Raw genomic sequence first — 15,795 nt, 5'->3', positions numbered from 1 at the left:
ATTTTTTGCCAGTCATTACTCTTGAGCATTTTACGAGAGGGGAAGGCCTGAAAACCAACAAAAAACTAATTTTGATAGCAAAAGTTATATCTAATTACAAAATGCCAGCTGCTTTAATTTAAACAAACTTCTCTTATACATATAAATTTATATATTTAAGCATAAACATAAAACTTTTATGGGAACACCCTTAATATATGTTAAGCTTTTATGTAGTGAGAACAGTTTTCTCTTTAATGCAGCTCAGCGTCTTTAATTTATCGATGTGGCAACGCAAGCATTCAAGTCACATCCCAAACACAGCTGATTGTGCGTGCTTTATTTTAAACTATCGATTTGCTAACTCTAGGAAGAGACGCATTGAACTCACATCTCTAAGACATGTGCAAGCAAAATAAGCTGAGAATAAAAGTATATAAAAATGCCATTAATTTTTGCAATTGCCATCTTAGAAGCGCAAAGAAGGCATCAAAAATGCGAACTTAGAAAAAGAAAGTATTTGAGAGCTAAAATTGTGTGCTCAACATAGAAAAAGCAGAGTGAGTGGCAAAAATGTACGCTCAAAAATTGTTATCTTTGATTATCAAAGGCGACCTTTCCCATTTATCGCCCGATGTGCAATTAGCGCCAGTTTTGCGCTTTTTGGCCACGGGAGCACATCAGTCAAACGTGGCCAGGGATAAATATGTCAATATCGGAAGTAGCACCTTTGGCAAAGTGCTCCGCGATGTGATTCCCATAATGCAGGACAAACTGTGCACGGATTCAATCAGCCTGGAGATAAGCAAAGAGCAGTTGAAACAATCCCGCGATTATTTCATGTGGTAACATCAGCTGTCCCAAATTGTTGCCTGTTTGGATGGACCGCAAGTGAGGATTGTGAAACCAGCGCAGGAGGAATTTGTCTACCTCAACACAAAGAATTACTTTAGCCTCAATGCGATGCTGGTGAGTACACTCAGAAAAATATCGCCCTTCATTTTTGTCGCTTATTTATTCAGCAAGAAAATTTCTAAAATTTTGATTTAGAATTTTAAAATTTAAAAACTACAAAATCTATTTTTAGGTTGGTTTCGAGTTTAGGGCGATTTATTTTAACTGTCGGCTCCAACAGAAAACAGTTCTGCTAAGAATATCGAGAAAGTTAAATATGAACTCCCTGACATTATTTTGTTATATTTAAAGTAGAACCATAAACTGAACAATCAGAGATTATTTACTCCTGAATATAATTAAATTGCAGTATTTAAAAGGGGAATTTCCTGGTCTAAAGAACTTGTGGGATGGTTCGGATGGGGCTGAGCTGAGGCCACCAGGCGGGTCGCGGGTTGCGGATAGCGAACGGCCTCCCCCCGGGGAGGTTAGCTGCGAATAATACGAGATTCCTCGTAAATAAGCAGTCCCGGACAAACAGCGGGTGCGATATTGTCAATCGTACCGACAAGGCGCTTGTGTTGCCGCCTTTTAAAGCATAGCATCACACAACCCCCTATCTCCCCACATTACTACCTACCCCCATCCTATTCCCACATCTCACTCCGGGCCGGACTAAGGCGTTATCTGTACCGTGCCGAGAGTCAGCTTGGCTGGGGGCCCGGGCTAAAAACTAGCCCAGTCTCTAACGGTGGGCTCAGGCAAATGGCGACCGTCTGTTCTAATTAGCCTTACCCGGGTAACGCGGATCTCTGCCCGGGCGGACACATATTTCTCCGCAGCTCGTGGGAACACTATGAAACGTTCAGTACACCTAAAAGTACCGCAGGATCACCTTGCGGAGAATGTCGCAAGACATCTAGAGGATCGAGCCCTAAACGGGGAAATATCCTCTCGTGTGGTAGACCATCCTCCACACCGTGCTGCCCCAGCACTAAATAGGAGAATGCCGCAGGCACAGCAAACTCCGGCTTCGACGCGTGGGAGAGTGGTAGTTGGACCATCCCGACCACCACGCCCAGCACCGAACGCTGCGAGACAAGGCACACAGCGCCCAAAAAAGAAGGATGAGTTCCTGCCACCGAGGGGTCAACCCGGTGGGCTGGATGATCCGAACCGGCGGAACCTCTGCGGTTCGAGGGTCAAATGGTACCTACGGTACCTCCAGCAAGGACTTACTCCTGATGTAGCTCTGAAAAAGGCCACAGAGCCTAGGGAAGCATCTACAGCACCAGCGCCAGCTCCCAAGAGACGCAGCAGCACTCTCACACCATCGGTGGCCACCCCCAAGAGGGTGTGTCCGGTGGTCAAAGGCGCTACTCGCGGCTCAGTGGCGATGAAGGTGGCAGAAGGCTTGGACCTCCGACCGAGCACATCGCGTGCAGCTGCCATGAAGCCCAGCTCACCAACATCCACCGAACCTCGATTGTCATATGCAGATATGGCAAAAAAGTTAAAGGTGGCCGTGTTGCCCGTGGAATTCCCATATGTCATGCTCAGCCACGGAGACTTGTCTGTGTTGGAAGAGACCATCATAGACGAAGTCATTGCGTCTGGAGGGGACATTGCGGTCTCATTCGCGAGCATTCATTTCCGGGTTGGTTTCCTGGTTATTGAATGCTCGGATGAAGCCTCAGCTGATTGGCTGAGAACCGTTGCGTCGCGGCTACAATCATGGAAGGGCGTGCCCCTTGAATGCAAAGTGGGAGACGATATACCGTCGCCCCACTGTATCACGCTATTCTGCCCAAGAAGTGTGGATCGGACTACCGAATCCCTGTTGGTTCTGCTGCAGAACCAGAACGGGATCAAGACCGACACATGGAAGGTAATATCCAGGAGGAACGAAGGTGGAGGAGCCCTCCTGGTTATTGGGATAGACGAGCTATCCAAGAATATAATTGTAGAGAAGGGGCACCAGATCTTCTTCCGCTACGGGACCATCCCCGTAAGCAGACTAATAAGGAGGGTCGGAGCAAAGCCACAGCCTGCTCCAATGGGCAAGGAGATCGTCAAAGTGGATATTCTCACCACATCAGACACTCTTGTCACAGAGCAGAGCAGTCACCCTGCGCAGCCCGCCGACTTGTCGGACGGCCTCGTAGAGGACGAGGAGTTGGCGGAAGTGCCGCTCGGCCAAGAAGAGATACTGGGGGACGTGGACAACTTTATGTCCTCACAGGAGCTGGCGGAGCAGCTGCAAGATGCAGCAGTCACTGACGTCGATATGACGAGCAGCGGTGACGGGGGCAACTCTAGGCCCCAGTCACCGTGACAGCTGGAGCCTCCCCAGAAGTAGATGTCAAAGGGCATCAACACAGGGCTAGCTCAGGTAAACATCCACCGAGCTAAGGCAGCCTCGGCGGTCTTAGCAAGGATGTTTACCAACAAACACCTTGGGCTAGCCCTGGTACAGGAGCCATGGGTCAACAATGGCATTAAAGGCCTGTGCACGGCCGACTCGAAGGTAATATGGGATCGGAGAGATCCAGCACCCAGAGCATGCATCATGGTGAGGAAGAGTATTAACTTTAATATGCTTTCAAAATTCCTTACCCATAGTGGTGCTGAGCAAAGGCAGCGCGGTCTCTACGGCTATTGTGTCTGCGTACTTCGCAGGTGATGAAGCATGCCCACCACCAATTATAGAGAAACCGGTGGATTACTGCAGGAGAGAGAGAGGATCTCAGTACTCATCGGATGCGATGCCAATGCGCACCACACGATATGCGGCAACATCGACGTCAATTTAAGGGGTGAGTGCCTAACAGATTTTATATTTAAATATAATCTAGAATTAGGCAATGTCGGATCAACACCGACATTTGTAACTAGAATCAGGGAGGAGGTGCTAGACATCACTCTAATTTGTTGGTCCCTAAAACCTCACCTCTATTGACAGGACACTGTAGAGGTCGCGGTGTAATCCCCCCCGCACCGTCATAATAATAATAAAAGGGGAATTTGAAAGCTTGAGAAGTCAGAGGGAATAATGATTGGCATTCAATGAGAGTTTATCGATCACAATTGGGTTCTCTGCCCGATCTCAATTTCCAAATCCCCCCCTCCCAGTTGTATAACTGAAATTAAACTCCCCCCTTTTTATTTTCAGGTGTGGAATCAAAAAATGGAAATTCTGGCTATTGATGCCACACATCCTGGCTCCTTCAACAATATCTTTGTGTGGCACTATAGCGAGGCAAGGGAATATCTAATGCGTCACATTGATTGCCATTATATTTTGGCTGATTCGGCTTATGTATTATGTTAAATCAGCAGAGCAAGGACCCAAGGAGCAAAAATTCAATCAGAAACATGCCGTTTTGATTGTATGCAACGCGTCTTTAATTATGATCCTAAGTTTGTGATGAATATTGTCAATTTTTGTTGTGCTCTGCACAATATTTGCTGCAGGCGAAACACAGCGCTGGTTGGGGTAGAGAAGCAGTAAGCAGCAAGTAAACGGGAAGAATGCGACACAGAATTCGAGGATGATGAAACGGCTACTTTGCGAAGAGATGAAATTGCTGCCGCAATTAACTAATAGTGTTAATATATTTATATATTAATTGTATGTATTAATATATATGTAGATATATAATTTCAATCAAAACTGAACAAATATTTCATTTGGTTAAGAAGTAAACTCTACTTTCGCACTTAAAATTCGATTTTTATTTAGTTTTTTTTCTTTCGAATATTGCTTTTGCAAGCAGTGCACTGCTTGCCTAAACTAATAATTCAGCAAAAACAGTGCTTGCAAAACTGTCAAAGGATATAAATCAAGCTAAATGTTCAATGAATATGATATAGTTACTAAATTTCACTTATAAAACGTATATTCAGTTATATATTTAGTTTTAGCAGGCAGTTCAGCCAAAGCCTTTCTGAATAGACGAGAGCAGTGCATGCGAAACGGTGAAATGATTTTAATGTTTCAGGTAATGATACGGGACACTTACAGCCACATAAATTCAGGTATGGACTTTAATAATAATAAATATAAAATGCTCGCTTTATGTTAACAATATTTTGAATAGGTTAAACTAATCACAACAGAAAGTTATTTTTTGCTTAAAGTATAAATTCAAATTTCCCTCCATTAGCAGTGCGCTGCTTGCATGGACTTAACAGTGTAGCCAAAACTGTTGCAGACGGGCTGAGCAGCGAAAGCGAAACTGTACATCTGGGCCAAACTGAATTTCAAAAACTCAACTTTTGAAATAAACGAAAAAGAGCATGTTGGAGAATTTGGTGTTCGAGTTATGGGAACAACCAAAATTTTAATTAAAACTAATATTAAACAAGTAAGAGTGTGCTCGACTACGATATACCCTGAAACCAGTCGTTAAATATATTCTAGTTTTATTGGCAAATTTCCTTTTAAAAAGTTTTACACCAAAATGTGAGCTGGTCTGCAAGTGCTTTCTGCCGACAAGCACGTGTATATACATAGATATATACGTACATAAATACACAGACTCGTATGTAACGGGGCTCTGCAGCATACATACAGAAACATATTTTCGCTCGCGTCAATTATCATGATATCTCCTTCTCGCACATGCGCTCGCATTTTTATAATATATATTCGAATATAACTTGGGTCTTTCTTATCCGATCTAGATGCAATTTAGGCAGTTGATCAATAATATGCATATGCATATTATGTATTAATAAGAATATTCTGAAATTGTGGCATTTATTGCTGTCGGAAATTTAAAAGTATCGATTTACAAGAAACGGAGGCAGTTGTCAATAAAATAAAGAAAACTTGGACTGCACCGGATATACGAGCACCTCTATTCCAAATTTAAAGTCTCTAGCTCCTATAGTCTCTGAGATCTTCGTGTTCATACACACAGACAGATAGTTGGACATGCCTCTATCGATTCGGCTGTTGACCCTGAATATACAGTATACTCGTATACTTTATGGGATCGGAGATACGTTTTTCTGCCTATTACATACATTTGCACAAAATCAATATACCCTTCTTACCCTTGTAAGTCTTAAATAAAGTTTCCAATTAGCTGCTCTTAACCCAAAACTCATCTCATCTGCCTTGCATACATTTCTAGCTCAAACGATGAGGATTTTGGTGGGGGGATCACAATGGCCAATCTCGAGATTGTCATCTTTCCCCAACGGGGCGATGCGTTGATCGTCTTCAATGACAGCTACTCTCGGATTACAGTGCGCCCCAATGTGCTGGGAAAGAGACTGGGTAAACAGCTTTACATTTTCTATTTTCCCAGCACATTTTTCATTTACTGACCCCTATTTTCTTCATCTTTGCAGTCATCATCAACTTTATGTATAACGAGCAATGAGTTTCCAACAATAAAAAATGAGCCTCTTCAGCAACCTGTTGCGCCTTATATAAATCTTTTCCCATCTTCTACCTTCGATATCAGTGTAAAAACATTTTAGTTATGAAACAGTTTCAAGTGTTACATTTCTTATATACCTTGAAGCATTTCAAATCTTTTCGTCACGCTTTTCACGGTTGAATATAACCAATTGTGTTTTTTTAAATTGTCTTCCATATCAGTTGCAAAGATGATGTGGCTCAGAATATTACGATATTATTCCATGTTAATAACTCTCGCACAGAGTCAATCGAATGAAAGTATTCCTGATCGAAGTTATACAACATCCATGAGTGGTAAATTAGAGTTGCTCAAACTCAACGTTGAACTCATCGAGAACCTCAACAATTATGTGAATCAAATGCAGCAGAAGATTGACAAACTAAGCAGGTGATTGAATATCTAATTTCTAATCTAATTTCTTATTTAATTTCTAATCTGATCTCATCTCTTGCAGACTGAGTCAGCAGCTGGCAAATCCACTGAAATTAGCCATGGGACGTGAGAAAGAATTCCTCTCGAATCCCTTCAACATTTTTTCACTCATCCGACACATGTCCAACGATTGGACACAGCTGGAAAGCGTCATGCAACAACCTGTTGTCCAAGGTAAATATTGCACTTAAAGTACATTGAGAAAACCATTAGACTGAAGGGTAAATCATCTTATTATTCAGAAAGTGTGTTTCTAAAAAGCAAGGTAGTATTTAAATAAAAATATGTCGATTTTGTCAAATTTAGAAAAAAAATATGTCCAGTCTTAACAACTTAACTTAAGCGGATTCTAGCTTACCAATCACGAGAGCAAATTTCATAAGTTGTTTTCTGAGTTTTAGAAAGTATTTGATCTACATAATAAAAATGGAAAATTTACCTTTCTAGTTTCATGTCTATAAAATATTTATAAAAACAAGAATTGTTTTCTCGTTGTTTACTAAATTTTATATATTTCTTTGTAATAGAAAACGTTTGTAAAAAAAAGAAAAGAAAAGACTTACAATTTGCATTTTTTTCCGGTATAATTATTAATTATTTCTATAACCAAAATATTTTCAGCATTATATTATATTTATATTATTTATTTAATATTAATTTATTAATTCTTTTACAATTTAATGTGGACTAAAAGAAGTGCACGATTTGTAGAAAATATAACTTTTAAATGCATTATTTTCTGAGCTTATAACTAACTATATACCGTTAACTATCTTGATATCTTGATTTCCCAGCACAAATGGATTATATGAGGGAAAGACGCGCGCAGTTGCCGCAGTTTGAGGATCTGGAGGAGGCAGCGGCAGCCATGCATCGCATACAGGTAACCTTTAGACTAGATCCAATGGAAATGGCCAATGGTTGGCTGGACGGCACACAATACGAGTGGGTATTCAAACGGATGAATGAATGAATAAATATTATTCAAATCATTTACACACAGTGCAAGGCTTTCGTATCTCGACTGCTTTGAGCTTGGCAAACACTCTTTTCGTATGGATGATATGGGGAATGCAACTAATTGGTTATTAACGGCACGTCAGTTAATGGCTAAGGAATCCCCTTCTGATTTGTATGAAATACTGAATGTAACAAGCAGTGATATAGCCTGGTATTTAGCCAACTCACTGGCAGCAGCGGGTAAGCCAAGAAATACTTGATACAAACAAGAGAAACAAGAGAAATCGAAATAAATTTTAGTAAATCAGGGTTTGCATTTCCAAGTTTCAGAGTTGATTTCTATAAAACTAAGAAAATAATCTCTATTGGAAATTTCCGCACTTAGGCAACCTGAATGAGGCACGAGATGTTTTATTAAATGAACCCAAACTAAATTCTCGCACTGAAGAGTTGCTTGCCGAATTTATGAAATATGAGAAACCAGAATATCCGCACGACCCAGAAATGCAAGAAGCAGATGAAAAGTACACCCGACTCTGTGGCGCCTCTCATAAACCAAAACCAAGTCGACTAATTTGTAACTACAAAATGGATTCGTCACCATTTTTGCGACTGGCACCGTTAAAAATGGAAATGTTGTCCATGGATCCATATGTGGTTGTCTTTCACGAGGCGATCTACGACTCGGAAATTGACGAACTGAGGCGATTATGTGAATCGAGGCTAAGCCGCACAGAAATCGCGAAACAGGGTAAAAATAAATCAATACGCTCCTCAAGCGGTGTTTGGATATTTGAATTGGATCTCAACAGGCAGCAATTGGAGTTGCTAGAGCGGATTAGGAGGCGAGTCGCTGATATGTCCGGATTGCTCATCGATTTTAACAGCCAAGAAGTGCAGTATATGGAGTATGTTTTTGGGGGGCATTACTATCCACATTGGGATTTTAAGGGCATACCCCATCTAGAGGATCGCATAGCCACAGTTCTATTCTATGTAAATGGGGTTGAAATTTAATCTTATTTTAGTCAAACTACATCTGCTGATCTTTCAGCTCAATGATGTGGCCAGAGGTGGCGCCACAATCTTTCCCGATCTGGAGCTGTTGGTGCAGCCGGAGCGGGGCAAGGTGCTCCACTGGCACAACATGGACCTAGGCACCTACGACTTAGAGAAGAGATCCTTGCATGGTGCTTGCCCAGTTATTATGGGTAAAAAGGAAGGTATTTCATTTAATTACTTGCTACACTTAGACTTGACTTTACTTTATAATTGAATATATTACAAAATTCTAAAAAGTAGGAGGAAAACACCTATTTAGCAAAAAAAAAATGCTAAAAATTCTTTAATTTTGAAAATATTTCTTTTGATTCAAATATTAAAAAAAAAGAAATGACAACCTTATTTACAACAATATTTTCTAAACATAAGAAAGAAAATTCTTAATATAATAAATGTTTTTTGATTTGATGTTTAGAAATATTTCTAAAAAAGAAAGTGGTAGATATATGGAAATGCTTCCATCAAAATATTGTTTTTAAAGTGGAAATGAAAACTTTATTTAAAAATAATTTTTGAAAACACGAAAAAAAATTCCTTAAAATTAGAAAGCCTTTTTTATACAGTTTTTAGAAAGGTTTCTATTAATTAAAAAAGAATTATAAGAACTAGAAGTAAAAACATTATTTTAAAACAAAGCCAAAAATGCAGAAAGAAATAATTAAATTTGCACTATCGAATGCCATGTAATCCTGATATCTCTATTTCTTTCAGTTATATCGCATTGGATACGCGATTGGGATCAAATGTTTATAAGGCCGTGCATTGCATGAACCGTATTGTTCATAAGACCTAAAGATCTTTAATTAAAGTTCAGCGCAAATCTCTAGAACATAAAACTTAATTTAAATATAAAAACCCAAACCATATTTTAACCTGAAATAAATATCCACAATCTCAAATCAATCATTTTTTTCTTAGAAAAAAGTAAGTTATACGTCAATTTGCAAGAGTTTACTCCTTGCCTATCGAAAGCACCAAGGCTGGCTGTCGGCTCAGGTGGGTATCGACCTCGATATATTGGATGGCAAGTCAACAATAATTTGTATTTCTTGCAGAAATAAAACAAAAAACAAATTCTGTATCAGTTTAGTCCACTCGCTACTGTGTTGACTGTGCGGATATTGCGGATATCTTTTTTCTTTGTGCTGCAAACTGATGGGAAAAATGAGCATCACTGTTGCAGGCATTGCGCATCACTGATGCCCTAGTGGTTGTGGACGATCAGCTGATTGTCTGCTGCGTGCCACAGTTATGTTAGGATTCCAGTCCTCCCCGGCGATCCCCTCCTTAGCGGCAGGCCTTTCTTCAGTTTATTTTGTCTGATGTTGCCACTGGTTTGCTATTTTATATATTATATTTTATTTTATTTATCTTTTTTATCTTTATTTGTGTATATATTAATTTATTAACATAAGTTTTCATTCTATATGCGCATGCGCATGTGGCCCTTTTCTTCCACTTCCTTTTGTCCTTCTTTCTCTCCCTTTTCTGTCGTATTACCTGTCAGACTCCACCTCGTGTATAGCTTCTCTCCTTTTTCTACAAATCTCAACAACAAAGAACAGTCCACGCCAGGTGACGTGGCGGCGGACCGCAAAACACGGGCTATTTGCTCACTTTGATATTCAGAAGGATGAGGATGAGGAAGAGGAAGAGGTTAAGTCTGTGGAAACTGCTTTAAATTGTTCCAGGGATGCAACACCTCAAAATAGGTCTTGGCTTCCATTGAAATATGTCGAGGTCAGTGTGTCAAATTTGACGGAAAAAAACAACACTGATGTTGAGCAGTGGGGGCAACAGTTAGAAGTGCACACGCACTTACAGAACAGTGGATCAAGTTGCAACGTGTTGTGTATTCCAAACAATTGCTTAGTAGGGCTGCACAACTCTACTGTAATGCCTGCAGTAACCGGCCACGGGCTAGTGGGTATTCATGCGAATAGGCTCCAAGCACCCTACAATGATTTCTGGAGAAGTTGCAGAGACGAAGAGGAGGTAGAATCTCCGAAACACTTCTTCTTCTGCCCTGCTCTAGAAAGAAAAAGGCGCGCTATACTACGAAGTCACTTTCTATTAAATCTAACACAGCCTGACCTAAGCGCACACGAGTGCCACAGAAATGGATTCAGATCCAGCATGGTTACGCTACAGGAATAGCGTGGTATATGTGTGTCAGCAACCGTCTAACCTAACCTAACCCAACTACAAACAATAATGTATTCAGGCTCACTGCAGGGTATCCGTTAATCTAGCACTTTTGTTCTTCTCCGAGAGAGCTCGACTTGAAGATACTCTGAACGCATTTAGCAACGTAACTCTTCACTCATTCAATTGATAATTATTATTATTGTAATTATTATTAATATTATAATTGTCATTATTATTATTATAAGTATTAGTATTATTATTGTTAGTAATAATATCATTATTATTATTATAGTTTAGTGTAATCACATATTTGTAAGACGCTTAAGCTGGTTTGGATCCATCCATATCTGCGACCGGCGTCCACGGAGCTGGTGGTGGTGGCATTATGTTTGGAATGTTAAAGACATGGGGGCGGACACGTGGAACCGACATTGGCGCCAATTGATTCCAGACATTGCGCACCAAATCGTACTCCTCGACATCGTTGAGCGGAGAGTTGCCATTGGAGCCGCCAACGGCAATCAAACGATCTCCAAGTAGAGCACAACCGATCCCAGAGCGTTCCGCCAGCGAGCAAATAAGTGTCCACGTATTGGTAGTTGGATCATAACGTTCCACGGTTTTCAAGGGAGCACCATCGCACGAGCCACCCAAAGCATAGATAAATCCATTTGCAACTGTGATACCAACTTCGCCCTTACATCGATTCATTGGCGGCCGACGGCTCCATTTGTTTGTTCGCGGATCATAGCTTTCCATTGATGGAGTATCTAAGGATCCGCCAATAGCATAAAGGTGAAAGCCCAACACCGCAACTCCAGGACACGCCCCGTGCACATCGACGACAAATAGCTCCAGGTGCGCGTAATGGGATTCCAGCGTTCAACCGTTCTCAGGATGGAACCATCGTCACCGTTTCCACCGACCGCATAGAGGTATACACTTAGCACCGCAACGCTTACATTACAACGGGCCGTTCCCATTGGATTGAGTGGAACGCAGGCCATCGTGTTAAGGTCAAGGCTCTCTACAGAGTTCAATACCTGCCTTCCATTATATCCGCCTAGCACAATCAGTTTGTTATTCTTGATAGCGGCGCCATAATAAATCCGGTTTTTGATTGCTTGCTTCCAAGTCGTCCACTTCTTCAGATGCGGACAGTAGCTCTCAATGGTGGTGACGTTGGAATTGTGACGCTCCGTGCCACCCACAGCAAGCAATCCGCAGCAAATGTGTTTGCGGGGCTTGGTTAGTTCGGTGGCAGCAATGAGCGAACGGCGCTCGGGGGGCAGTGAATGCCACTTGAAGGCCTCAAACAGCAGTTGCTGGCACTCGTTGCTGGCGTTGCACACGTTCTCCACGTGATCCACTAAAAATAATGGCTGCAACAGGGGCAGTCGCACCTTGGCGAGCAGCTCGGGTATGTACTGCTCACGAGTGGGTGCATCATGGCGCACCCACGACATCATTGTGTGAAAGACATCCTCCTCGGTTTTCACATGGAGCTCATCGCTGGACAGCAGCTTGCCCAGCTGATTGGCGTTTAGTTGAAAGAACTGCTGGTCGTGCCACACCTTCATAAAGTGCCGGCAGGTGTACGCCTGCGCCATTCGCAGCAGCTCTGTGCAGCTGTACTGCTCCGCCAAGAATGCGAATCCCAAACAATTGGATGTGTGCAGCCGTCGGGCGAGAAAATTGCAGCATGCCGTCACCACAGATGTCAGCTGCAGCATTTTGGCGGTGGCCAGCAGCGTCTTGACAGTGTCCTCGTGCAGCTCAATACTTCCGGTGTAACAGTGCTGGACGAGCAGCTGCAGCGCATCGCCATGCACCTCGCCAAGGGTCACCTCGTGCTCCTTGCTCTCGCGCAGCGATCCGGCAAACATGGCCAACAAATATTCACTCGATGCTGAGAGCACCAAGCGATGAGCGGATACCCGCTTGCCATCAATGCCAGCGATGAGAACCACATCGCACAGCTGCTGGTTGTCCACAAAGTGCTGCATTCGCTTCAATAAGGTGTCTGCATGGCTGCCCACGCTGGAATCCAATATGGCGCCTGCTGTCGAGTCTCGAGTGGGACTCTCTTCTTGGTTCCCATTCACAGATGACATTTTATTTGCTTGTTGATAATTGTCGAAATCTTTATGAAAATACAAATTTATTCCGTATACGCAATTTATTCCGATACGCAAACAAGAAGCTTTCAAAGCTATCTGGCAACCTTGTTGCCATTGCCCCGATATCTCCAAAGTATCGATATCTGATGCGCATGAAGCGCATGAATATATAATCAATATTATGCCAAAGTATATGCAAAATGTGCTTTATTTTGCTATTGGTAATCGATTCTTATCGATAAGTAATTGAAACCAAGGCAGTTATCGATCAAATAAAAAAACTGCAACTTCTTATTGATATATGATTACTTTTAAGCTCTGAGATCGACTTTTTCATTTAGACTGGCAAACGGATTTGTTTAAACGAACTCTGATCAAGAATATATATACTATATAGAAACGCGAATACTCCCCCTTGCTGTCATGCCTGTAATGGTTGGCGAATACATCGATAAGTTAATTTAGCACCACCTTTCGAAGGGAAGAGTGGAGTACTCAGCGCCACCTGGCGGTCAAGTTATGGTAGAAGTTTAATAAGTATGTAAAATTTGAAGATAGATAGCCTCGAGTGGAATCGCCGCCGCCACCACAGCCGGTATCCGAAAGCGGATTGCACGAGCTGACTGGCATAGTGGAGATGGCTGAGGCCCAGTCGGGGCCAAGCCGACGAGGATCCCGGATCGTGTGGCACCAGGGGTGCCGCTACAGGATCAAGGCATCCGTGCCAGGTATGAAAATATGTTGGAAATAATAAGTGTATGAAAAAAAAAAAAAAACTGAATAATCAGGTAGTGCATGCGGCATAGCTGCACATAATAAGCATGAAAAGTTTTAATATGGGCATTCATTAAGAACAGCCAAAACAACACTTGCCATTTTACTCAATATTTCCAGCAAACAAACAAAACGAAGAAATTGCCGAAAACAGCGATGGCAGTGTATCGATGATCTACGCGATATATCGATCCGTGGGGAGTCAATGATTGGCGATATTTACCCTCACTAAGGCACAAGTACACTGTTGAAATATGTTTGAATATCGCATCAACGATTAATACTTAAGCATCGCTATATGGATTAGTATCGAAGAGATGGTCACACATGAATTGTCTTCCTTCTTTCTGTTTGTATTTTTCCTTAGTTCAAAAGTTGCTCTCAATTCTTCAACAAGTAAAGACGCACTCGCGCCTATCAAAAATAATCCATAATCAGAAAATGCGTTTAAGTCTTCATTTTTCCACGCCATTTACAACATACACAATGCCACGACGATTAATCGATCGACGTTATGCCTAACAATGTAGCGGCCGTTGGAGAGCGCGCATTCAAACATAAAGAGTGGCGACCGTTTATGTTTGAAAGTGGAAGTCTTCCACTGCCGAAAAAACAGTAGATTGTGAAGACAACATAACATAATGAATGTCATGAGCATGTGTATATGCATATGTGTATGTGTATATAGGTATATGTATATATGCATATATATGTATGAAACATACAAACTATTCGAATGTTAACAGGAATAAATAATATATAATAAATATTAAATATAAGCGCCCCTCATAGTAACTGTCTATCAGGCAGCAATCCGGCCCTGCTGCACTCTAGCGGCAGGCAATGACTAGCGCCAGCAAGTGGCAGTGGAAATTTACCAAAAGATCGCGCAACCTTTGGTGACAGACTCGTCAAAAGGTGGCCAATAAGGGTATAAAGGGAGCGCCGCAGCACAAGTTGGGGAGTCTGTGCGAATTTACGAAGCGAGTCGGGCGTACCGAGCGAAGTTATCACAGCTAAACGAGAATTAACGCAATAAAGTCTGCGCAACAATACAGTGCGGTTAAATGTAAGCCACAAGAATGATTCGACGGTAAAAAGTACAAGGATCGGCTCAAGGATCACGCAGGACACTGAGGCCCTGAAATTAAGTGAAAGGCGTGTATCCTTGCTAAGCGAGGCTTTGCCTGTGATTAGCCAGAGAGTGTGACCAGCGAATCCTGACTCATAGGAGTACTAGCGGTATTCCTTGGGGAATCAAGGAGACCGCTACAAGCAACGTAATTGGTTAGTAAATAAATTGAATCATTAGCACTGTATTGATTGTTAAGTGCCGCAGTGAATAGGTGACCTTATGAGAAAAATGGTGTAATTTAACTATCACAAACGCAACCGAATATGAATTCGTTGCACGAACCCGATTGCGATTGGGATCAAATGTTTATAAGGCCGTGCATTGCATGAACCATATTGTTCATAAGACCTAAAGATCTTTAATTAAAGTTCAGCGCAAATCTCTAGAACATAAAACTTAATTTAAATATAAAAACCCAAACCATATTTTAACCTGAAATAAATATCCACAATCTCAAATCAATCATTTTTTTCTTAGAAAAAAGTAAGTTATACGTCAATTTGCAAGAGTTTACTCCTTGCCTATCGAAAGCACCAAGGCTGGCTGTCGGCTCAGGTGGGTATCGACCTCGATATATTGGATGGCAAGTCAACAATAATTTGTATTTCTTGCAGAAATAAAACAAAAAACAAATTCTGTATCAGTTTAGTCCACTCGCTACTGTGTTGACTGTGCGGATATTGCGGATATCTTTTTTCTTTGTGCTGCAAACTGATGGGAAAAATGAGCATCACTGTTGCAGGCATTGCGCATCACTGATGCCCTAGTGGTTGTGGACGATCAGCTGATTGTCTGCTGCGTGCCACAGTTATGTTAGGATTCCAGTCCTCCCCGGCGATCCCCTCCTTAGCGGCAG

The 15,795-nt window shown here is 41.8% G+C and overlaps 3 protein-coding genes and 1 long non-coding RNA gene across 5 annotated transcripts; 2 read left to right on the top strand and 2 right to left on the bottom strand.

Annotated features, from left to right (window-relative positions):
- Positions 1 to 471: 471 nt before the first annotated feature.
- LOC116805988 lies at positions 472 to 4,599 on the top strand. 2 transcript variants are annotated; one of them, XM_043214937.1, is made up of 6 exons: positions 472 to 539; positions 626 to 948; positions 1,067 to 3,400; positions 3,496 to 3,689; positions 4,046 to 4,262; positions 4,348 to 4,599. In XM_043214937.1, exon 3 carries the CDS (start codon positions 1,730 to 1,732, stop codon positions 3,206 to 3,208), a length of 1,479 nt encoding a protein of 492 aa, XP_043070872.1. In that variant the 5' UTR covers positions 472 to 539; positions 626 to 948; positions 1,067 to 1,729; the 3' UTR covers positions 3,209 to 3,400; positions 3,496 to 3,689; positions 4,046 to 4,262; positions 4,348 to 4,599. The 2 variants fall into 2 exon arrangements, with proteins under 2 accessions (XP_043070872.1, XP_043070871.1); XM_043214936.1 differs by having other exon boundaries at positions 4,046 to 4,599.
- A 1,019-nt stretch (positions 4,600 to 5,618) lies between these two features.
- On the bottom strand, positions 5,619 to 6,281 carry LOC116805998. Its single transcript, XR_004365490.1, has 2 exons — positions 6,212 to 6,281; positions 5,619 to 6,156 (listed from the first exon to the last, which is right to left on the bottom strand). It is a non-coding gene; the product is annotated as an uncharacterized LOC116805998 (long non-coding RNA).
- A 210-nt stretch (positions 6,282 to 6,491) lies between these two features.
- Positions 6,492 to 9,661, top strand: LOC6569658 (prolyl 4-hydroxylase subunit alpha-2). The gene is made up of 7 exons (XM_043215137.1): positions 6,492 to 6,695; positions 6,763 to 6,914; positions 7,535 to 7,685; positions 7,744 to 7,940; positions 8,086 to 8,696; positions 8,755 to 8,923; positions 9,474 to 9,661. Exons 1-7 carry the CDS (start codon positions 6,496 to 6,498, stop codon positions 9,530 to 9,532), a joined length of 1,539 nt encoding a protein of 512 aa, XP_043071072.1. The 5' UTR covers positions 6,492 to 6,495; the 3' UTR covers positions 9,533 to 9,661.
- Positions 9,662 to 11,179: 1,518 nt separating this feature from the next.
- On the bottom strand, positions 11,180 to 13,073 carry LOC6570802 (kelch-like protein 5). Its single transcript, XM_001996979.3, is given in 2 exon segments — positions 11,180 to 11,734; positions 11,737 to 13,073. Coding segments are annotated over 2 exon segments (1,791 nt in total). The 5' UTR covers positions 13,025 to 13,073; the 3' UTR covers positions 11,180 to 11,231.
- Positions 13,074 to 15,795: the final 2,722 nt, after the last annotated feature.

The sequence above is a fragment of the Drosophila grimshawi genome, unplaced genomic scaffold, assembly GCF_018153295.1.
Source record: "Drosophila grimshawi isolate 15287-2541.00 unplaced genomic scaffold, ASM1815329v1 contig_311, whole genome shotgun sequence".
NCBI lineage: Eukaryota > Metazoa > Arthropoda > Insecta > Diptera > Drosophilidae > Drosophila > Drosophila grimshawi.
This window is presented reverse-complemented; position numbering and strand designations above follow the sequence as displayed.